This window comes from Apteryx rowi, unplaced genomic scaffold (assembly GCF_003343035.1).
Source record: "Apteryx rowi isolate R43461 unplaced genomic scaffold, aptRow1 scaffold_146, whole genome shotgun sequence".
Classification (NCBI taxonomy): Eukaryota; Metazoa; Chordata; class Aves; order Apterygiformes; family Apterygidae; genus Apteryx; species Apteryx rowi.
The window spans coordinates 1650629-1675468 of record NW_020447708.1 but is presented as its reverse complement, the minus strand read 5'-3'; the positions used below and the strand labels follow the sequence as shown (position 1 = coordinate 1675468).

Genomic DNA, 24840 nt, shown 5'->3' with positions numbered 1-24840 from the left:
CAGCTCCTCCTGCTTATTCTCTATTTTATTCATTTGTGACATAAAGACAGCATCACAAACATGGGTCAGAAATAATTTAGCCCCTATTTCCATTCAAGAAAGCAGATTTAAAAACTCTGTTAAAAATTAAGCTAAATAGGACAATTCCTACTTTTCTGAAGTACCAATGTATTTTACGAACCCACTGTTAAGAAAGTCTGAAATTGGTTCCAGTACCACACACTATACAATATGAACAAACATAAGAATCATATTCAGCATGAAAATTACTAGGTGCTATGCTCTGTAACTCCAGTGCAGAATTTGGCTCCAACAGCTGAGCAATGTTTCATCAAAGAATAAAAGAAAAGAGGCACAGAGAGCTCTCTCACTGGACTAAAATATTGGCCACCAGAGCATACATGACTACTGTCTAAAGAGAGGAATATTACTGTTTTGTGGAATTAGGATAACTCAGGTAAACATTTAAGAAGACCTGGGAGTAAACTTTGTATTTATTTAATTTCATGTATAAGCAATTTTTTTTCCTGTAAGTTCTGCTGAATGTCAGAAAAGAAATATTCGTACAAATCCTACTTCCTGCTCATATCATAGACATATGACCACACCTTGCCCATGCACACAAATAAAGAAAACAATCTAAATGGTATTGCAATCTTTGGGCTGAGCAGGCCCATTATCAAAGCAGTGACTGATGATGGTTTTGAAAAATAATACCACTAAGGATACTACAGGAAGACCCTGTGGTGGGCAAATAGTGCTTTTTATATTCTCACCCTCAACCACACCATATATACCATAATAAAAGAAAATAAAGATCAGATGTGGGTAGACACACATGTTCCTCGCTACAGCTGCTGTGACTACAAAATTACATCATTTATATCAAAAGCACTTTTGCCACACATGCAGAACAGCTAGTTTCCTGAATTTCTTCTCTTTGAGTAGTGCATCTTCAAGGCCACGGTGTATAAACAACGGTGAATTTCTTTCCACACATCACCCACCTCTGCAGCAGATTCAGTTCTTCTCTTTAGTTACACTAGAAATTAAAAAAAAAAAAAAAAAAAAAGATTATTCAGGAAGAGTTTTAACAAGGAACATTGTGCTGCCTGTCCAAATTATAGCTTAAAAAACTGTGGTTTTTTTTCTTTCAACTTTTGGAAACAAGCTTAGCATCCAGTAACAGAGAAGAGTAGCACTGACAGCCAATGTTTCACCTTCTCCACAACAGACAAGTGAACACTACGTTTTGGAACTCTAACTCATGAATGGGAACAAGTATAGTGGCTTCCAACCTTAGCTGTCTGCCCTGCCCTGTCTTTACTCCTAAGGCTGGTTTCTTAAACATGCCATATTGTAAGCTAATGTGCTTCAGCAGCTGAACTATCCCTGCAGACTGTGAGTGAGTTTTCAAGGGAAGGTTAGGGTAGAAAGCAGGTACAGCTCAAAAGATTTCTGCCGCCAGCTTCTGAGTCAGAGCCCTCAGCTCTGATCTGTAAAATATGTTATTTTGAGGAGCTATCTCTCAAGGCAGAAAAAGCAGTCGGGCATCTAATTCTACCCTAAAAAAAGCAAAAGGAAATTGATAATTAGCAGATTTCTGTGTTTTTGAAAGTTCTATCTCAGCATCAGAATGCTCTTTAGTGGAGGCAGGTTGTTATAAACCTGAATGAGACCCAAGAAGAAGCAGGCAACTTATTTAAAATTGCATCTCCAAGCAAAATTCCATCTTGTTTTTCAGCAGCAAATGGTGACTGTACTGATCCCACCCTTATCTAGCTTCTTGTAAATTTTGAAAAAGAATGCAATGGACCTGTAAGTATTTACTTGTTTCCTGGTATCAAAGCACTGCTGAGGAGAATAAGAAATAGTCACTTCTAAAGCAGGAACTACCTTTTACTTTTCCCGTCTACTTCAAATGATAATAACTGGGGTACATTTTAATCAACATATTTAGCAGATATTGATGCAGTTGTCCTCTGTACCAGAAAAATACATGTGTTCCCATTGGTTTAGGAAACAATCCTAGGGCATATTTGGATGAATCATATAACAGTAGTCGCAAGCAACATAAATCTAGCAGCACATAGTATTTGTAAAGAAGCCTTTTTTTTAAAATCAACTGACACATCTTATTTCAGTTAGGGCTAACCAGTGTCTCATTTACTGTCACCTTGTCAATTCACACTTTCTAGAAGTGGCATAATATACATTTTTTTCAAATAATTTACCAGGTTTAGAGTGGCCTTACTCTTTTAAACATCAAGCATAACCAATGAGCAGAAACCACATTGCAGCTTTAAATCGTAAATATTCTGCTTTGTCAAAAACATGTTCAAGTTATTTAAGCAGTACTTAAATGAGAAAGGTGTGGTTCAGTTTTGTTTTGTTTTTTAAAAATCACTACCATCTGACACTAAAAAAAACAAAAAACAAGTGAATCTGATTTCTGTAAGAACAATTTAGCAAAACCCAGAGATTTTAAATAACATCTAAAGTTGGGGGAGAAGAGAGAATCYACTTTTAAACCACTTCCACGTGGCCTTCCATGAGAGATCACTAATTAAATAGGTAGAGAAGGTTTAATTAAAAAATAAAATAACACACACGCCACCCAGGAAAACGTTCCATACACCATACAATATATGCATAAAGAAACATTCATACAAGATATATGACATTTCCCATTTGATTAAAAAAAAAAAAAAAATCTACCTATAAGTTCTCTCTCACTGACACATCCTCATCACTACTTAGAAATACACATTCGCCCTCTATGTATGATACAGGAAATATTTATTCTTTCTACTCAGTGAAACATAATCTGACTTAGAACAGTACCAGCACTGTAACTCCAAATTTCATCATATTAGCACTGGATAACTTTAAACATCAAAATTCCCAAACATACATTAGTTAAAATAAACATTCGGGGACGTATTTTGACTCACCATCGTTCTAACATCACTCCTTTTGCATCTTTAAAAGCCAAGCAAATGGATTAGTAATTAGCCAAACATTAAGAAATGCTTTATAATTAATATTCACAGTAGTTCTAAAATACAGGTTATAACTTGCCACTACTTCTCAGTATGCCAATTAGTGAACAGTATATTTAAAATATATATATATTTCAGGGCCATCCATCTATCACTGTAAAATTTCCCCCATCTTAAAGCACTATCAGAATTTCACAACACCACAGTGGAGTTTTCCCAACCCAAAGAAATATCCAAAGAATACAGTGACATGGATAGATTTTGCTATAGTCACGAATATTTCACTGAAATAAATGATCGTGAAAAAGAATTAGAACCAGCTATCAAGAGCTGTCCCACTTTTCCTCTTAAAAATTGCTCTCTTTTTGCAAAGCAAATGGGGTGCCTGTAACATCCTAAGATACTATGCTTGTCCCAGAGCAGGCAGCAATGCTGCTGGCTAGCTGGCACACCTGTACAGAAGTGCAAAACAAGGCTCTTTATGCCAGGAGTGCCAGGCAGAATTTCACTGAGAAGCAAATTCTTACTAACTCAGAGCCACATAACTTGACATACCTATCTGCCATCTCAGTGCTGTTGTAGTGAGAACTATTTTTTGATCTATTTCCAAAATTAATCCCTTAATTAGAAGATAAATCTTGAACACCACCTACCATTTAATGGTTCTTCTACAGCTTTCTGCAAAACATTTAAAAATATATATATATGTATAAAATGCTTTCGTGTTTATTTTTGGCTCGCCACAGTTAAATTACTCTAATTGACATATACAGTAAGTAGTGATTCTACAAAAATGAAAAAAGCTGAAAGTTAATAAAATTGATTATTGAAGTTCTGAAAAAAAAAAAAAAAATCAATCAAGAACTGCATTCTCCAGGTCATTTTTTCCCACTACACATCTCATTTTTTCCCAGATGCAATACCTCTAGGTGGCAGCAAAAGGCATGCAGATACTAGTTTTAAGAAGTAATACTGTAACAGATTATTTCTGCAACTTGATCAGTGGTTAGGAATAAAATAGCATGATTAAAAAAAAACAAAACAAAACAAAAGCAAAAAAACTTGTCAAGCATTCAAGTGTTATCTCCTCAGGAGATGGACCAAATAGCTGTGCACTTAGTCTGGCAGTCAATCATCAGAAACACAAGCAAACTGCAGATGTGTTAAAAATTTAATAGGTAATTGATTAAGATTAAGAGATTTCAAAATACACACCTTTTCCCCCTCAGCCTCAAGAAAGTAACAGACATCATTTAAAAAGTGTGCCCCAGTGCCAAAACAAAGCACAGTCCACTGACAGCAAGTTTTTCTTAGTCTTTAGATTACACAGAATAAAAAGGTATTTTCAGAAGTCCTTCACATCTCTATCACCTCAAAGTACAGCAATATATGCTGAATAGTCCTTGACGGAAACAAGCAGCATATTAGCAGACTTAATTTTCCACCAAGTCTTTCCATGACTTCCTTTCTATATCCTCACACAAGTTCATGGGCACAAATTATTGTGACATGAACACTTTGTATTTGACCCTCAACTAACTGCAGCTGCAAAAACACACAGATTTTTAGAGGCTGAACTTCCCAATGACATCAAAGTTTTAAAATTTCTTTAGATTTCATTTCCTTCTCCAATTCATGCACTAACATGGTGTTTAGTACTACATACTAAATTGCAACCATTTCTTTGTCAAATCCTTGCTGCATTGTGAAACCAGCTCATACAGAGAATAGCTCATAAAGAGAAAGGAGTTCCACAAAGGTTTAGCATGTTGGTTCATATCTCAAGGCTTTCTTATAAAATAGGAAGAAAAAAAATCTCTCCTTGCCCAGTTTGCTTCCGTTCTACAAGTAAACATGAACATGCTACTTTAAAGGCAGTACTGCATTTTGAAAGAAGTGTTTCTGTAATACACTTCTCAGCTCGTTTTTATAATGGAATGGACTTTGTGCACCTCCTTTCTCTCTTTTTTTTTTCTTCTTTTTTTCTTTTTCCAGCTTCATGTACTTACCACTTTCCTTCCCTAAGAGACCAATCCTCTGAAATATTATTCCTTAAAATGAAAATGGATGAGAAAAAGCAAAGGAAAAAATCTCTGTTATCTTAACTGTGGTCAGTTCTGTCCCATTGTTAGAAATCATCTTTCTACAATAGTTGTGGAGTGCAGGAGACAGGGCTAAACTTGTCTCAAAYGATGTCTGGCAGCCATGAAATGGGATGACTTAGCATTTGTCCTGCTTCCCTGATACAAGGAAGTTTTACTGATTTTCTATAGTTATGCCTTTTTACTTGCTTTCACAAAACTCCAGAAAACAGGCTGTTCACATTTGTGGACCACTAGAAAATACAGTGCAAGTCTATGAAAACAACTGTTTGAGGAATTATTACTCTAGAATCAAAAAATTGACTAAAAAGAGTCTTTAAAAAAAAAAAAACAAGTACTTTTTCATTTATTCTGTGCGACCTAAAGACAGACACACTGCTTTCAGATGGTCTCATCAATATTAAGGGGCATTATGGAGGGGGAAGGGAGGGGATAATCAAGGCAACAGCATTTGCATAGTTGGGAATTTAAGAGAACATTAAAGAATTCTGGAGTAAAAAGCTTTAGAAAAAATTAAGATTTAGTTTTTATATAGGTCACCTGTATAAAAAAATTCAGCAGTAATCCGCATTTGCCATAACAAAAAAGACATTAACCAAAAGTCTTTATAAAATAATGTGAAAAGAGCACATTGCAAAAGGAACATCAAGATTCCCTTCACACTTGCTACCTTTTTGTGACAGCCCTTGAGACTCCATTGGGGCACAACAGTTGGAGTAGCTCTTGGGTATGCCAGCTGCTAGGGTGGCAATTACAGTACTATTGACACACTCAGTAGGGACAGTGAAGACCACCAACTCACTCAACATGAGACGTGTTACACAGCCAGAACTTTTGCTTGCTACCAACCTGGTCTGAATTCGAACTACTGAAGAAAGGCTCAGTATCTCACTATAATCCCCTGAGCCATCTAGTCACCCCAAATTTATTAACTTTAAGCTTACCCTTGGAGGTTGATGATCTCTTATGCGGGAACCTAAAATAATTGCCAAGAAAAAAATTAAGAATTGAGCAGACAGATGAACAAATTCCATGACCAATGGAATAAAAGTATCTACCAATAAAACTTGGAACACAGTAATAACACAAGATTGCAGCTTTCCTTACCCAAAACTACTTAATATGACCTGTATATCCTAACAGCCTCCAAGCACTTTTCTGTTTAGGAGCTGAATATTCTTATTATATGCAATCTGTGAATTAACACAGTTAAGGCATTTAGCTCTAGAAATTAATTATGCTGCACTCAGTTTTGTGATTGTTTGGGATGTTGGAATCTACCTATTACAGTCATGTTCAACCTCTTCAGCCAGCATAATCAAAGTACAAGTGCAAGATTTATGCAGACCATTACCACATAGCATCAAGGAAGTATAAACAAGTAGCTTATAATGTCAATAAAAATTACTTTTATCATTGTTAAAAGGCTAGCTTCACCTCTGTTACATTTTTGACTGGCTTCCATCCATCTTGTATATTAGGCCTTCTGCCTTAATTTTTTCTTTAGTGGAATTCCCATACCCACACATAGATTGCACACACTAAACCTGGAAGACTGCATACGCCAATGCAGACAACCCTGAGCTTACTGTACGTAAGTCAGCACTAGTCTGGAAGCAATGTATCTTCACCTATATAATTCTGTGTCCAAAGTAACACATTGTCTGAAGAACCTTCATGCACAGCTCAAAGCAAATAAAGCTACTCTGCTCTCAGAACCAAACCATAAAGTCCACATAGCATTATGCTGTGGTATGCTAGCCTACAGATRTCTGCACCACATCCCTTTTAACAGCATTGATGTGCTTTTTGGTTACTTAGCAGGCCTGATTGCCTTTTATACCTTTAAGTTTTCTTCTCTTTGAGACCAGATGAATTGACAGGTTTCTGAAACAAAGTATTGCTATTCTTTGCTCCCACTTTTAAAATGAAGCATAAGAAAAACAGGATTTGATAAAATTAAAGGTCTATGTTCAAATCTCCCTTAAATAAAAGTTCCATATAGGCAGTGGAAATCATTAGGCAGACTTTACTTCTTTAAACTCATATTCCGAGTGTATCTGCAATAAGCTTTTGTTTGCACAATCCCACAGACCACTCTATAGAATCCTTGAATTCCTTTTGCTCTTTTAGTTCCTTGCCTCAGCTAGGCAACTGTTTAACTCCAGAACATAGAAACAGCAACTTTTATCCTAGAGCTTAAAACACTCTTACTTAAGAAACCTGGCCGTGTTGACCTCAGGACAGATTATGATGATGAGCTGTATTTAGAATTTTGCACTCAGATTCCCCACAGTCTCCATGAAACAAAGCCAATACCTACACACAGTTAACTTTTCAGTAATTTTTGTTAAACTATGGAATTGTGAGACCACGCCTTATATCTAAATAAGCTATGTGTACCTCCAGAAAGTATAGTACAGAAAATTGTTCCTCTGAATATTTCATTAAAGTGGTTTAAAAAAAAAAAAGAGCAGAATATTACGCGCTACTTACCCACAAAACACACATAAACCAGACTAAGCAAAGCTCCAATAGCCATAATAGCTAAGCCAGCAATCACAACAGACCCGTGTAACACAGGACAGGCTGTTAAAAACAAGATACAAAGAAATATCATCTGACACAAGTTAAAGCAAACATTTTCAGATAGAACTGAATACTGAAATAAGTAAGCCTGATAAAAACAGAAGTAATCTAATTCATCTTTCAAAGCTATCCCAGAACTATTTCTGCATCTCTTTTTCTGCATATGTTCTTTAATTATACAAAGGCTTTTACTGATTCATCCTGGTAATAGTTTAGCTGTAATATTCTGTCATTCACTGCAATTGAAGACATTATTTCATTATTTAATTTTTCAATTTAAGCTTACATCTTCAATCCCAATTGTTTAAAACTATAATGGCATTACAGAATACAATACTATTATTGATAAAACAGTGAAAAAATGAATTTAAAAGGGGAAGAAGGGAGAAGAATATGTAGATCTGAAGTAAATCTGCCAAAGATAATAGGAATGCTTCAAGTTTACAACAACACCCCAGAGCAGAAATTGGCTGTTACAACCCAACCAGATCCCATTTCAGAAACTTCTTGTTCTCTGATCTTTATGATCCATGTTTCCTGGGACATGGAATCACTGCAACTACTTGTGAGCTCCTCAAGAGGAGAAGGAAGGGAGAGGACAAAGGAAGGGGTAGAAGGGAGAAGGGGGGTTGCTATGTGCTGTGTTTAGTTGGTGTTCCTTTTCAACAGGGATTATTTTTCAAGGCTGAAACAAAATGCCAGCCATTACTAAACTTTAACAGTTCAAGATTCCTTCCTAATTTGCTGTTTCTGAAACAGTGCAAGGCAAATGCAACGATAGGCATTCCCAGCAATTCAGTTATCACTCATGTGCCGAGCAGAGATTAGCAAGAGATTTATTCATCTGAGTATGAGAAACTGATTATGGCTCTATTTGGGTTTCTGGGGGGGTTGTAGGCCACAGTAAGAATAATGTAATAATAAAAGTCATTAGCGGTTTGGGGTGACTCTTTAGTGTTCTCAGTATTGCAAAATAAATAAATGTATAAAGTGTTTTTCTTTGTTTATTTTTTGTTTGTTTGATTTTAAAGGCAGCTGCTCATAGGATGCAGTCATGCTGGATATAGCCATACTAATGAAACCAGTGTATGTAATAGTGCCTTTGGGCTATTCTTCCTTCATCAGATAAAACAGCATTAACACAGTAGTCCTAAAGTATAGTTACAAGAGTTCTATTGCTAAAACACAATGTAGTGAAGCCATTCTGACAGCATTCTAGTGTTACCAAAAAACATTCGCATCAGGTATAGACAAAAGGTAAGAACACACTTTTACAGAAGATAAACTTCTTACCTGAGACACACAGTGCAAAACCAGCCACAGCAGTTATATAACCAAGAGATTCCAAACCTATCAGAGCATATGCTGTTTTTGACAGACTATCCAAAACTGGGAAAGGGGGGGAGAGAAAAAAAACCTGTAATTTTAAAGATTAACTATAGGGAAACGAAAGCTAGATCATTCACACAAAGCTAGGAATCAGGTTCTCCTAAATTCCAGGCTTAGCCAGCCAGTGTTTACAAAACAAGCTAAGCAAGTTACTCCGGGCTTTTTTTCCTTAAAGCATTTTTTTTTAATATCTATCTATCTATATATTTATTTATTTATATTTATATATTTTTATATATATAAACCATAGGCATAAAAAAAAAAACAACAATAAAACCCCACCATTTTGAGAGTTAATTATTCATCCCAGTTCCAAGACCCAGAAAGGAAGAGCAGAAAACACTTAGACATCCTACACTAAATCCTGTTTTCCAGGAAGATAACTTATACCTCTTCCCTGTAACACCTGAGCCAAACAAAATCAGGATAAACATGTTGTTTTGAGATAGTAGGAAGGTCAGAAACCCAGCACGTTATCATAGCACCTATTTATGAAGGATGAAAATATCATGCAGGTTATGTGAGTTGAGGGGGAGTGTGTATCTATCTATCACTGTATCTATCAGTATATTTTTGAGCTGGTGAATAAACAAATGCTCACCCATTCCAAATAGAAGGTATTGAAGTGGCAATAAGATCACAGTAGGGACTACAATTAAACCAAGTCCAGCTCGACTTCCTGGAGTATAGCCATCTGCAAACATTTGTATGTAAATTAGTAAAACAGAAATCCTTGGCTGGAATAAAGCACAAGCAATGTAAGTAAATCATCAGTTTTGTCAAATTTTTAGGGTCCCAGAAAGATACCACTTTAGCACTAGAAGTCACTCCCTAGCCCCTGATATTCACCTGAGGCAGCAGGACAGAAAACAGAAGTCAATTTGTAATCTCTATCACTCTATGGCCATGGCCACCTTGAGGGCCTGAAAATCATAATACTGTTTTTATTTTATTCTATAATTTTATTATCATCTACTAATTTTAAAATGGAATAATTAGCACTAAACTAGGGCAGAGGTTGAATTGTGCTTATTCCCGTCAACTAGAAAGACAATTTTATTAAACTTACCTGGTACAAAAAGAATAACACCTACAACAGCAACAATTGTGAAGATGCCACATGCTATAATAATGCTGATTTTCTTGTGAAGTACAGTTTCAAATTTTGATGCTTAAAGACAAAATGAAGAGAAATAGAGAAACTCATCAGACATTAAGATTCTCTCACAAGAACACACAGATCTTCTGATTTTTTAGGAGTTTGTTTCTTGACGACAATCCTAGTCATAACTATAATCATTAAGATCTCATTTATTTTGTTTGATATGGTTAATATCATATCATATGGCTTATATCAATGAAACCTGGCACTGGTGCTTTAGTTAAATTCTTAATCCTGCCTTCTACCAATCCAGGCCAAATGCTATCAAAATCACTTCAGGACATGATACAGGTTAATTCAGTCAGATGCACTATTGATACTTAAATAGCGTTATAAAGAATTTGTTATTCAGGTGAATACTAAACAGCAATTTAGAAAGTCCAAGTTTAATTCCCTTCTCAGTGACACTGTGTGATCTTAGATGCATCATTTCAGTTCCCACAGGAACAGGGTGATGATTCCCTCTCACTGGGGTGCTTTGAGCATGAATACGCTACAAATGATTTACATGTTCAGAAGCCATACATAGGATTAATTTGCAGTAAAACTGCACTGTTGAATGGCCGCTATCTCAGAAATGCCTCATTCCAATGGAGGGTTTCAAACCAGTAGCACTTGAGGGGCCTTTGGAAAAGAAGAAACATTACAAATGCATTGTAATCACTAGCTGTGTTTGTTTCTGCCTTATGTGTTGTTACAACTAAGACAAAAAAGGCACAGCTTGTTCCAAGCTTGAAAAATCTGAAGAAAATCCCCAATAACTTTGGTTTATGTTGAACTAAAACGTAAATTGGTAGTCATCAACAAAAACTGAACACACAGAGGAAGTAACTTCAAAAAGAATAATGAGGACTTTTTACTGAATTAACATCCTACTTCAATACCTTGCATTAGCACAAAAACAAACAAACAAACAAAAAAACCCTATCACCTGGACAGACTAAATATTTTGGAGGGTACGTGCAAAAAAGCTTTAATACTACTCTATTGAAGGGTTACAAAATGACCTCTCTTGTAACTAAAACTCCATCTTTCATTGTATTCATGTTGCCTAAAACAATAGGACCCAAATTTAATACAAGTTAGAGACAGCATGCATACTTTTCCTCAGTGAAGTCAGAGAGCTTGCAATAAAGTGCAAAGGCACAATAAAATTCAAGCAGGCTCAACTTACGCCTATAAAACAACAGTGCTTTTTAATGGATGTATCTATGCGTATTTCAGAACAACTATTATTATCCTATCAAATGCTGAAAATGCGCAAGCTCTGGATATAAATACAAGGCAATGATGATTCCCGAACATTACAGAACAAGTCAGAGTCTTAAACCATTATAAACAATAATGAAAATCAGGAATCTAACATTCAGAAACAAAATCGTTAAAAGAAAAAGATTAGTTTTCAACCTCTGACCAATAACCTTTGAAGAATCACAGACCACTTTTAGAGGTTTATAAAAAGATAATAAAGAAAATTACATTTAGATGGCTGAATATGTAACTGATTACTACAAAATGTTCCGAGTGTGATACTTCTTATATTAAAAAGAAAATTTTTAGAAGTCTACAAATTGAAAAAGGCTGAAAATCACCAAGACTGACATAACACATGGCACCACAGGGAAGAATCTGAAACCAGACTAAGACACAAAGCTCTCTCACACATGAGGGATACTAGCATATGAAGAATGCCTAAGACACTGCTGAATGATTCTTTTCTGAAAACTTTTACTAGGATCACTGGTGTCAGTGTTAAATTACAACTAAGCTAGTGCTAAAAATCTAGTGTATAATTTTACTCTAAGAGAGCACCACCTTTCTCTAATATTGACTTTATAACCATAAAATGAAATATGCTTCTGTTTTTAGCATGGTTCAATAATGTCATGGTGAAGCAACAGTGAAAAAACACTTTCTTGCTCTAATCAATGACTGCAGACATCACCAATTACACCCTGCAAAAATTATAATCTACATGCACACTCATGAATAAAAGCTTATAATTTGCAACAGTACTGACAGCAGAAACATCACTACAAAGCAGACTGAGCGCTAAACACAGACCTTTTAGGCCATGCTCTGTGTTGCATAGAAAGACATACAGTTGCTGAAGATCTTAACCCCAGAAAGCAACCCCTGGCCTCCAGTAAAGTAGGGCAGATTGACCCAGATCCCACTGCTCAGGGCTAGCCCCACCTACAGACTAGTGCCTGGACCCACACTGCATAACTTTGGCACCATGTGACACCCTGAAGCCCCAAAACACAGATCTTATTGATGAGGTCATGGTTTTTTTCAGTTTAAAGATCCCAAACTCTGCAAGTGCTACTGCAACCTGCCACACTAGTGTTTTTGTAACTCAATGCCAGAAGTGTACAATACATGCCCCGAAAGGGTCTGTGAAAGAGGGCAAAGCCTGCTGAAAGGGGGTTGGAAGACTACACAGGGCAAGAGTGTAGCTGGGGGGTACTCTTACTGACAATGCCTGCAAGTAACAGCACTTACTATGAACTATCCTCAGAACTGTATTTGACTTTAGTCTCTCGTGGTACTAGTTGATTCATTCCAAAAGAAAGCCCAAATGTGAACAATGTATATAACACACTGGAGATCTTCAGGAGAGGATTCCGCAGCAAAGCAAAGCTAAGTTATTTGACAGAGCAGACATACCTCTGTATATTATCCAGATCAATTCTACCACACATCTTTTATATGTAAGCACCTTTCATTTTACATGGCTGCCTTTATACAAATGATTTTAGGGCAAATCACAGTTGCAAAGAATTAAAAGGTCAATACTTACCAATAACACTTAACTGAGCCCAACAAAAAATAATAGCTAAGAATAGCAACACTATGATGCAAGCACTTTCCACTGGAAGAAACCATGATCCTAGGGAATAAACAAAGAAATATGATAGGAAGAATACAAAAACTGATGTTACTAGCTTTACATTTAGTGCTCCTTTTAGGTTATACTCTAGAATGTTCAATACTATATTTAATGGTTAGTCTGTTAAAACTTTTAATGCTATAAAAGCTATGACTTCTACCTATTGAATTTTTACTCTAATCTTGTGAGTGACAGCTTATTTTTTGCACATTTTAGTTACTGTAACATTTCCCAAACTGTAGATCTTAATCTCCAGAGCAGCAGAGGATATGTGTATGTTATTGTCTGGCAGTACAAGCTAGCGAGCTTGTGGAATTACATATGGCACAGCAGATCAGCAAAGCAATGTATGTAGGCTAATCAGGGAAGGTGGCATGACCTGTGAAGTCCAATTTGGTGTTTCTCCAGTTATTTTATTCTAGCTCCAACAACTATAATACTACTATAAAATACTCAAACAAATTCAGATGTGTGATATAGAATACAGGAGCTAATCTAAATGAGAGGAAAACACTGCTTTGTTAATTTTAGAAATCACACATTCTCCTTTATGTCTTCCCACCATCATCCACTTGGCTTTCTTTCCTTGCATCTCAGATGCCTTAGGCTGCCCAGTCATCCATGCTGTAAGATCATGCAAGCCGCCTTCCAACATGCATACAGTTATTCCTAAAATATCCCCCCGCTGAACCAGAAAATACAGCTGGTTCTTGCATCTCTGCTTATAACATTATTTAGATTCATTCTCTGGAATTCAAAGTTTACCCTTCTTACATTATACTTGCCACTGTTCTTCTGCCTCCACGCTTACTTCTAAAGAGATTTCTCATCTTCTTTTTGATGTATACTACTCATATGTACCCTCTATACTTAAAAATTGTATCTGCAGCTCCAGAAACATGGAATTAAGTAGCAATACCTCACAGCTTTCAATGCCAAGTATCTTGAAGAGAGTTTGAAGCTCATGCATTCCATAAAAAGCAACCTTAAGTAGAATGGAAATTAAGAATTTTGACTTTACCTAATGGGGTCAGCTCAACCGTCTACTAGTTAGTAGTGTTAGTAATAAAGACTATTGATCAAGATCCATTTTTCTGAAAGAATACTAATGCCTAGAAGGAAGGGAAGCATTATTTCACAACAAGAGGATATGGCTTCCTACACTTTCATCCCTCTCCCCCCCCCCCCCCAATGAACAGTACTACAAAGCTACACCACAACTTTTACAGGTTACTCAGAGCAAGGATGCTAAAGATTAGATGCAACTACAGGTGTGCATTTCAGGCTCATTTTTTCCTTATATCATAAGCAGCCTTCTCTTTGCATTTGACATTTTCAAATTCTTGTTTAAATCAGTCTTCCGGCTCAAAATCTTTCATTCACATTTCTCACCCAGTATCTGTATTCAGATCTAATCCAATGAAGTAATTCTTATAATGTCAGTTTGGCATTTGACTGGAGTTTTATTCATCTGCTACAATTCAGCACAGGGTCACCGCAATATCCAGAAGTGGCACACACCATTTGTACATGTGCCACTGCACTAGAATGTTGCACCATGGGGAACACACCTGTTAACAGACAGTACATCTACCGGTATTTCAGAATCTGCCTTGAAATGACTGATCCCACATATTAGTAATAACGTAACCATGGCAGCAATGGGCTCAACACAAATCCACTGTAACTCCTGCACAGGTGCATGGGTTAGTCCCCAAACTGATCACAAACCTGAGACTGAGAGTTTGTGGCCCATGTTTACTGCTACTCTTAAGTTGCACCCTTTTGTAGTAAGGGGCTACAAAAATGTTTCTTTCTGAAAATATTTAGTACTACTCATAAGGACTATGGGTCACTTTAAAAAATAGGGTCTGTAGCCATAATGAGCATATAAAATCAAGGAAAGGTACATATAAACACAAATGTAGGAGATGGGAAGCTAAGCCTAGCAAGCACGCCACTTCACTCTGTGCTAGAACTGTCAGAGAAACTGGTATTGGTACAGGATTCCAAGAAATTAGCACTGTAGTCAACACTTCATTAGTTTGACAGTTTTGAATTGATGGAAATGTGGATGCTGGGAAACATAATTATAATATATTTTTTTCCCCTCCAGGGTCATAGAAGAGATGCTGTGGTCACAACACAAATAAAAGGAAACAAGAAAGACACTAGAGGAGGACAGATGGAGGAACATTTTTCAGCTTCCTTATCACCAAAAGAAACCTAGGGTTAATAAACTGCTTCTCATTTATATTTGCAAAAAAGCAGCTAGTATTGAACAGTAACTTTAACACACAGTTGTCTTTCTCTGGATAAGCTGAATCCTACTGGCAAATCCTAGTGATTTAACTGATAATTATTCATGGATTGAAAGCATCTGGAAACAGAGCCTGAAAAGTAACTTTGCTTCCTCTGCAGCATTTATGGATGACATTACCGGGTATTCTGAACACAAAAAGCAGTCATGAAGCCTGGTGTCTGCTAGGACTTCAGCATTCAACATGGGACCTCCAATTAAGGTGGTCCAGTCTCAGAATGTAAAAGTGCTTTGTATACGGAAATGCTTGCAATGTTCCCAGTACATGCAAACTGCGCATAAAAGGAACAGCAGAATACATTCTCCTGGTAACACACTGCCCTTATTCTTGTGCTTCATAGCAATAAAGTAAATTCCTGGCCAAAAATACTATTTTGGGAGCCGGTATAAAGAAATCAGCTCCAAACTAACTCTCTTTTTACTAGTAAGATACTTGATCAGAAAAGATTGTGTCCAAAGATGAGTGCAGAGGTATAGAAGTCAGCAGACATGGATCTGATCCTTACTTTGCTACTGATTTCCTATGTAAATGTAAAGTGAACTAGAAAACAGTTATCTTTTATAATATTACCTCTGTAAAAAGATCAGTTGGAACATATTACTAGCGATAACATGAGTTGACTGCTCAGAAATGACAGAGTGAAGACTGGTATAGGACGATCATTATTCATTAACCCTTTTTAAAACTCACTTACTATGCTTTCTTGTATTAACATATTGTCTCAAGAATCTCTTTAGAATATTGGAGCACAGAGCCTGAAAAATTACGCAAAAAATTTTAAAGAAAGAACAAGTGACTGTTTTACCTTCAGTTAAACCCTCAAACATATGACTAAATTTTACATTTTCTAACATATGTTCTCAAACCTAACATGACCTCGCCACTATAAATTTTTCACCAACCACAATTTTCCTCTGGTGTTGAGATATTTTCCTCGCCGCAACTGACAACTAGAAAATGAAATTAGAAAAATTATATCAGTTTTCTGCTTTGTAGTCTTTATACCTCTTTCAAAGCTAAAGTTCTAAACACAGAGAAAGGTAAAAAGAAAAAACAATAGTAGAACTGTACTCTGCATCATGTAAAGTGTTTTATTACTTTAATTATTGACCTTCTGAAAAAAAAAATCACCTGAACAGAACACCCACTCTTCAATTAACCTTCATTAACAATGGCATAGTTTACTTGCAAGTGTGACTTGATTCTGCTACCTGCTCAGGCCYTGCTTCCTCTTCTAGAGCTGAACACTGAATGACAAAAACATCATCCGAGAAGGCTGAGTAAAGCTTGAGAGGAAGCTTTAACACAAGGAAGGAAACTGCCTATTCTTCTTTCCATTTTTTTGGCAGCATTCTAAGAACTGAATAATTTTGTAGCATCCTCACTCTTTCAGTGGCTGCATCCCTCTCAATCTGTTTGATATTCAGAAATGTTTTAATGACAAATGATAGCAAAAACTTCATGGGACAATTCTACAGTGCACAGGGCAAGATTTTGTGTGCTATTTATCTGTAACACATCCAGTGCTTCTGAGAAACCTTCCAGAAGCAAGAATCAAGACTACTGTGCAGAACAGATAAACAGTGCACACGTTCAGTGAAACTGTTGCTTCTGCAGAATACTAGACAGATGGTGCAGGTATAGCAGATCCCATTACTCAATAGCTAAGGCACTGCAGCATATGGGCTGCCTCTGACAAGAAGACAAGGTAAAATGGCTTACTAAATGAGAAACTCATCACTTAGTCACCATTATTTTAGTTTAACACTGTCTGTTCAAAGGAGACATTTAATGCTGGGCAACATTAACAAGTTACCATCTGGCAGCAGCGATTTCAACCTCACTGAAAAATAGCATACCTTTAGATTAAGTTTTAGAATTTACACAAAATTTCTATTAGTTCTATCTGTAATTTTTCCAGCATAGCTAAAGAAGGCAAGATGCATTTCTTTAAACAAAAAGTCTCTGTAGCCACTGTGAAATAGCTCATGGATGTATACATCTCAGTATTATAAAGACATCGAGTATGCTTCAGTATATAATACAGTAACATAAGGGTGCTGAAATTATCACCAACTATGTAACCCAAAAGATGTGGGAAAGCATAATTTTATATTAGACAAACACTCTTCAGACATTAGTATATAATCAAAAAACTTGTTCAGCTATTTCCCACAGAAGCACTCCCCTCTAACTTAAAACAAAATAACTAAAATTAGCATTCAAGTCAGAAGAGACTGAAGAACTGTATCCTACATTCTTGGCATTTTCAATTTCAAGTAGTATATTGTCATAGTTCTCTTTCCCATAAGATCTTGCTTGTTTTCTTTCCCAGTAGGCTCTAAAATAATGGCAGACAACTTACCTGTACTGTTCCTAAGCTCAACCGTAGTTTCTCCTTCTCTGTTTGATTCTGTCACTTCACAACTGTAATTTCCAACAATTGCTTCTTCCTTGTCAAGTAATATAGAGGCAACACCCTTGGATAAATCCAATTCAGATACTAACTTAGCTGATGAAAACATGGGATCCCTGACAGCCTGCCGCGTTCCATCAAAAGAAAAAAATAATTTTCCTTGTATTTTCCACTTAACGTACATGACCTTTTTATTGTTCGTTTGCAGATTAGTCACAATGCAAGGTAAGAGGATACTTTTATTACAGATATTTCTTTCAACAAACGTGGTTGGACTAAACAGCAATTGGGCAGAACCTAGAAAGAAAAATGAAAATCAACACATTCAGAATTATTTCTTAATATACAAGACAAGAAACAAACAGGAAAAAAATAATAATTACAACAGGTGACTTGGGAAAACAAAACCAACTCTCCTGCAAAACCCCTAAAACAGAATATCAGGCTTTAAAGGGGCAACAAAAAAAGGCATTATTATAGTTTATCACAGCCCTATTCACAGGGCTTATTCATTCTCACAACTAGATAATGTACAAATTCTATAACCTATCATAAATAGAAAACAGTAATAAAAGTTTGTGCTGCAGCCCAGTTGGACGTCTCCCCTAAAACATGTGCCATACACAGAAAAATACTGCACTAAGGCCTAGTTTCTGCAAAGCATATATGTAACATTAAGCCCAGGCAGTGTCACTGATGTTCAAATTTCTGCTACTGGTCACTCAGGTATCTAGAAAAGGAGGTACAGCGCTATCAGTTCTAGATAAGCATCCTTTATAGTTCATTAACAACACAGGGAAAAAACTACTCTGTTGGGATTTCTACTTTTACGCTTCCTAGAGAAGGAAGGCAAGACAGCTCAGTTAAAAAATGAAGAGATTTGTCATTTGTTCCTTCTGAACTCTGAAGGTGGAGCCAAATCCCCATAGGTTTAGAACATTTCTTGCAAGTTCTCCCCTTCCTTTCTGATAAAGAAAGTGCACACACAACAGTACAGACTAAATAAGATTCTTGCTTATTTAGTATTAGAGTATATAGATAACAGAATTGAAAGTGGAGAGTTTGCAACAAGAAACATCCTGTATTATAAACCACTGTGATTAATGCTACTAACTGTACCATTCAGTGAAAGTACTGAAAAAACATCACATAATATTATCACTTTGATTAGCACTGCTGGTTTTTACCCTTTCTCTCCCATCTTGCACCTCTGTTCTAAAACAGTATTACTGATCACTGTTTCAATAAACTGCTAAATTCAATTCTGAGATTTTATCTGAAAGTAAGATCCATTCATCAGTTCGAAAACACAATTTTAACATCAGTATTAAAATTACACCAAGAACCTTAAAAAAGAGGGTAATTAAACTAGCCTGATTGCAAAGTATGAAGGATTTGAATTCTTTATTTTCTGTATTTTTCATCATTTGTGCAAAACCATAGTTTAGTTCCATCCATAATTATCTTAATAGCTATAGCTCCCAAAAGTCCCAGTGACTTTAACCAAAGAGCTTGATTATACTTCCCAATAAAACCACAGACAGGAAAAAATAGGAACAGTAAAACAAGAACACAGCCCCTAACACTGTAAGCACACAGACTTACAAACTGGAGTGGATCCAGTGACTTCAGTGGGACTACTGATATTCTCATGTTTAAAACAACTCCAAATTCTGGTATGTATTTCATGACTAAATTCAATTAGGGAGAAAAAAAAATGATACAAGTAGTCTTTATTTGCAGTAGTTCAAGTTTTTCAGAGCAACAGTCCTGAATCAAATTTAAAAAGTACTGAACTTTGAAACATACYGCTTTAATACTATCACACAAGTCACTGGGTCACTACTCTATATCACAAGCTTACACTAAACTGATTAATATGTATTATGCATGATAGCACTGTGCAACGACAACAGAATTATTCTCCATTTTACAAACTGTGTTGCATTTTAAAACTGTACCTCAAAAAACAGAAGTAATAAAAGCAGCCAAAAGGGAAATGGTACCCCAAACCACACATTTATCAGAGAATATGTAAAAATTACTTCTAAAATCCTTTAGCGAGGCTTATAAAAATAAATGCACAAAATTAAAAACTGTAGTGCTTCAGTGGTTCTTTCTCCTGAGATAAATTCCACATGTTTTATTTTAATACTATCTTACAGTAAAAGGTTTCTGTTTTGGGTTTTCTTTTTGCCTTTTTCTTTAGAACTGGCACATTTATACTTTGTGGGAACAATTTATTCTCCACTAGCTCCACCTCATTGAGAAATGCTGACTTGCAGTTAAAGGAAGCAACTATACTTCGAAATATTTACCAAAGCATATTAAAAAACAACCATCTTGAAGGAAAAAACGCCCCCCAAAAATTGGTCATGATTTTCTCACTAGTATTAAGCTCATCAACATTTACAGCATAGTGATTCAACATGAAAATCCTACAAAAATACGACTATTCATATGTTTAAAAAATAAGGATTTAAAATTAGCTGAACATGATATAATACAGGATAACCACTTCTAGATCTAACCATCTTAATGGAAGGAGTTAGAGCAGACGAGCAGCACTGAACGGTGGGGGTCTCTATGTTACTGATTCCACCAATTTGCTGTTGTGTAGTCTATGAGAACTGGCACATTTTGCCTGAAGCAAAGCAAGAAGCACTTATGTGAACTGCTCCACCAGCAGAGCGCTCAGGAAAGAAGGAGCAAGTGTGCAGACAGCCACCAACAGAAGCACAGAGACAAGTATCTGGGGGTACTGTCCTGAAATCTAACGGCATTAGTAGAAGAGGGTACCTACTATCTCACTAAACGGAACTGGACCGCTTGCTGCACACGATATTGCTACTATCAACTTCTGACATTCTTCTTGCGATATGAGGAAGTCCCTAGACCCTTTATGCAATGGTTCCCGAATTCTGCAGGCACTGGGCTACTAGGCGGCTACTAGCCTCAAACTTTCTCATGGATTATCCAACTTAGACACATAAAGGCGACCATTTCACAGACTCATGGAAAGGGTTTTGGGAAATTTGTTTCTGGAGAATGTGCAGTTGTGAACCTGCCACAGAAAAGATGTTTCAAATGATATAAGCAATGCAAGTTCAGGAATATTGTACAATGTCTAAAATTAGCTGAACTTGCTAGCTGGACCTGCTGAATACACGGATTTCTTTCTCACTGAATTCAAAAGATTGTAGGGCACTCAACATTTAAGTCAAGCTGCTTCTAACCCAGGAACCCAAACATTAATTTGATCCTGGCTTTAAACAGGTAGGTTTGGAAATCCTGCCTATAGGTATAAGAACAAGGTAACATCTTGTGACTTCAGTGAAAGTATTTTAACTTTTTTAACCCCCCCCCCCCCGCCAATTGAGTATCTTCCTGAGGCAGGGAAAACAGATTAGATTGCTAGGTGCCGTTTACACATCAATGATACCTAAACTTTTTATATTAGGAATTGCTGTCAACCTTAGAAATTATATAGCAGACCACCAATTCGATCACCATTTTTCCCGAGAAAACACAGTAACGCTAAGCTGCCCTAATGCTACAACGACCAGGAAGACACGGAGCTTCGCGCCGACGCCGGTCCCTCCTCTTCCCCCATCGCTTCCCAAAGGCGCCGCCACCCACCCGAGCCGCGGGAGGATGAGGAAAGCGGCAAGGCGCAGCGCCAGGGCAGCCCGCCGACCCCGCAACCCGCGGCGAGGCACTGCCAAGCAGCCCGCAGGCGCCCCGTGTCACACCTCGGCTCTGCCACAGCCCACGGCAGCCGGGAGCCCCGGGCAGCACCGCCGGGAACCTCCAGGCCAACCGGAGGGAGCTACCGCCTCTCCCCTCGCCGCCACGGCAGCGCGGGCAGCGGCCGCTCCGCGCCTCTCCGCCCCCGCGCAGCCCCGGGCCGCCGCCCCTCCCCCCTCGCCCAACGGCCGAGGGGCGCGCGGGCAGGCGGGTCTCTCCTCCCTCCCTCCCTCCCTGCCGCGGAGCCCCCTCGCCGCCCCCGGCAGGGCGCCTGCACCGCAATCCGGGGCAGGCGGGCGGAGGGAGGGGAGGGAAGGTGTCACGGTCCCCGCCCCCACAAATCCAGCCGCCGGGGTCGGAAAGACGCGGCAGAGGGCGGCGGCGGCGGCAGCAGCGACGACGACGACGACGACAACTCACCGGCGCCCGCGGCGCTCAGCAGCACCCAAGCCCCCAGCAGCCACATGGCGGAGCGGCGGCGGCGGAGAGCGCGGCGAGGACGCGCTACAGCCTCGGCAACTCCTCGCCGCAGCAGGCGGGCGGAGCGCGGCGGAGCGGGAGGGGGGGGCGGTGCGYGGAACGGGGGGGGCGCAGTCCCGCCGCTGATTGGCTGCGGCTTCCCCCGCGCGCCGCCGGCCGCGGGGGCGGAGCCGCGCGTCCCTGTTCCCTCGCCCCCGCCAGGGCAGTGACGGAGGAAACCGCCCGCGGGCGGCCGTTGGGCGCCGCCGCTTCCCTGCCCTCGCCGTTTCCTGGCAGCGGGCGCAGCTGCCGCTGCGCTTCCTGGCCGGGGAAGGGACGTGGTGGCGGCGGCCGCAGCGGCGGGTCCCCGGGCCAGCGGGACCCGCTGACCTCCGGAAGGAGCCGGGCCCTGCGCTGGGAGCAGGCTGGGCGCCGCTGGCTGCGCTCGTCGGCCCCACTCCCTTCGCCCTCCTGCCCTCCCACCCAGAGAAACCAAAACAGCCCGCAGGAATGGCTTAAGCAGACTTGTTTAAGTAGTTATCACGGCGTATTTTCCTTGTCCATCTGGTGCTTGAGCTTTGGGGTTATATATATATATATTTTATACATATATATTTTTTTTCCACACACACAAAACCAAAAGTTCTGTATTTTTTTTGAGTAGTGGCCGAATAAAATGGCTGAGGCTGCGAGGAGAAAGGTGCCAAGTCTGGTAAAAGATGAGCCCTGACAGTGCTGTTCCCAACTCCATTTTCCCCAAATGGCTTGCTGATAGTTTAATCGATTTTAAACGCAGTAACAAAACAACACCCTTTTGGAGGGCTTCCTCTTTAATATGTGCAAATGTTTCCTGTGCCCTGTTTGTTTTGCATCTGTATGAAAGATCCATTCAGCTGAGCGGGGAACTGGCTGTGCAAGCGCAGACCAAAACCAAGAATACACTGCTGCACAGATCCTCAGCGGAAGGGAGGGAAGGGGAGGAGAGCGATGACACACGTTTTCTATTTCAGTTCCCACTTTTGGTTAATCACCTTACGTTTTACTTGTAAATAATGTAGAGGAAGGGAGAAAAGCCTTTCTCATTGTAGCTGAAAGCCATATTGAAAACTCGCTCCTGCCAAATGACATTTGTGTTTCTCGCAGAAAAAATCTGCATGATTTCCCCCTTCCTGATCCTTGCATGCATGCAGATCTGCAGAACTATAAAGCCAATGAGATGTTCACAGTGCGATCCGTAGATTATCCGAGCTTCTAAGCACGAATGGCGTCTCAGGTGGGACGGGAGCAGCTTGCCTTTGGTGCTGGCAGGCGTTTTTGCTGGCCTGACCGCTGGGGTTGGCCTTTGCAGGGAAACGCACCTTTCTGAGGTTTTGCAAAGAGTCAACTGCAACTGGCAATCAGTTTGAACTCAGACATTGCACAGAGAGAGAGAAAAAATAAACAAACCACTGAATGACAGGAAAACTCTGGCATCTGAAGCTCTCCACAAAGGTGGAGGACGATCAAAGACTGATTCAGCAGCACTTCATTTCACATCATCAAGCAATAGCTGCCTGCCAGGGGGAAAATTGCTGTGGTTCTCACAACAGCCAATGCCAAAGCACTTGGTATTTTGACAGTTTTCAGTTTGCTTGCGCAAGGCAGCTAATGGTGAAGCTATTACAGAAATGTGAGGAATAATTTGCTCTAGCTAAAATGGAAATACAAGGTTTCTGAAGAAAATGCAAAACAGATGAAAACACAAAAGAATTTGTAAGTGATCTAAGACTGAGACCACCATAACTCTGCTCATTTGTTGTTGCCTCTCAATTAAAAGCAAGGGTAAATTCTCTCTTTAGCTTGTTCCTTCATTTAGAATAATACACAGCTGACCATAAAACAAAAGTTTATTCACATGAAATAGCCCCTTTTAGGACCTTCCTGTTTCAGAAGAGATCTCAAAAATTTGGATCTATATTTGCACCCTAAACGCATACTCTGTTCTCAGACGTGACGTGTTGATAAAGCATTAAAAAAGGACATTAAACACACACACACACTACACACACACACACACACACACACACATATATATACGTATATATAAATGTTTTTAAAAGTCCCAAAGTTCAACAGAGGATGAATTAGTGAAAGCCAGGATAGAATCAAAATTCAGTGAGAAACTGAATTTCCGTATTTTTAATGCCTCACATGGTCTTACTACATTTTTTTTTTCAGCTGTGACGTTAACATTGGCTTGGAGGGTTCTTTTTCTTCTTTCTTTTTTTTCCCCATTCTGAGGATCACTGTATTCTCTTAAATTCTTCCCCCAACCCTCCTTAAGTGATTAATGGATACCTCTGCCTTGACTACTGTGTTTGTTTTCTTCAGATATTTATAAAGTACTCAGAGATCCTCCAGCAGTCATGTTTAGTAAAAAGCCTTTAGCAGTGGATGCCATCTGACTCCAAAAGCGATGGAGGGAGCTGGCATGAAGCAGCTGATCCTGCTCCTGGCGGACTGATCTGGACGATGCTCACTGGAGGCCAGAAAAAAACAGGCTCAGGAAGAAGAAACAGGAGGGCAGCAGCAAAGACATGGCTGCTTCAGTCGTAGTTCATGTGTTTGTGTCCAGACTAAATGCCAGCATGTTGAGAGCTGCAGGCAGGCACTGGGGGACACTGTCAGCTCTGTGGAGATTTGCACAGCGTGTTATCTGTAAGAAACCTGGGGAAATGCTCTACTCCCGCTGCAAAGAGGAGAAGGCTACAGCTGCAGCAC

The 24840-nt window shown here is 38.9% G+C and overlaps 1 protein-coding gene across 4 annotated transcripts; it reads right to left on the bottom strand.

Moving 5' to 3' along the window:
• Positions 1-460: 460 nt before the first annotated feature.
• Positions 461-22179, bottom strand: CD47 (CD47 molecule). 4 transcript variants are annotated; one of them, XM_026058336.1, is made up of 12 exons: positions 22042-22179; positions 17824-18171; positions 16361-16408; positions 13048-13137; positions 10152-10253; positions 9684-9776; positions 8987-9082; positions 7601-7693; positions 6049-6080; positions 3656-3680; positions 2955-2982; positions 461-1042 (listed from the first exon to the last, which is right to left on the bottom strand). In XM_026058336.1, the coding sequence occupies exons 1-12, from the start codon at positions 22085-22087 to the stop codon at positions 1021-1023; spliced, it is 1023 nt and encodes a 340-aa protein (XP_025914121.1). In that variant the 5' UTR covers positions 22088-22179; the 3' UTR covers positions 461-1020. The 4 variants fall into 4 exon arrangements, with proteins under 4 accessions (XP_025914121.1, XP_025914123.1, XP_025914122.1 ...); XM_026058338.1 differs by lacking the exon at positions 3656-3680; XM_026058337.1 differs by lacking the exon at positions 16361-16408.
• Positions 22180-24840: the final 2661 nt, after the last annotated feature.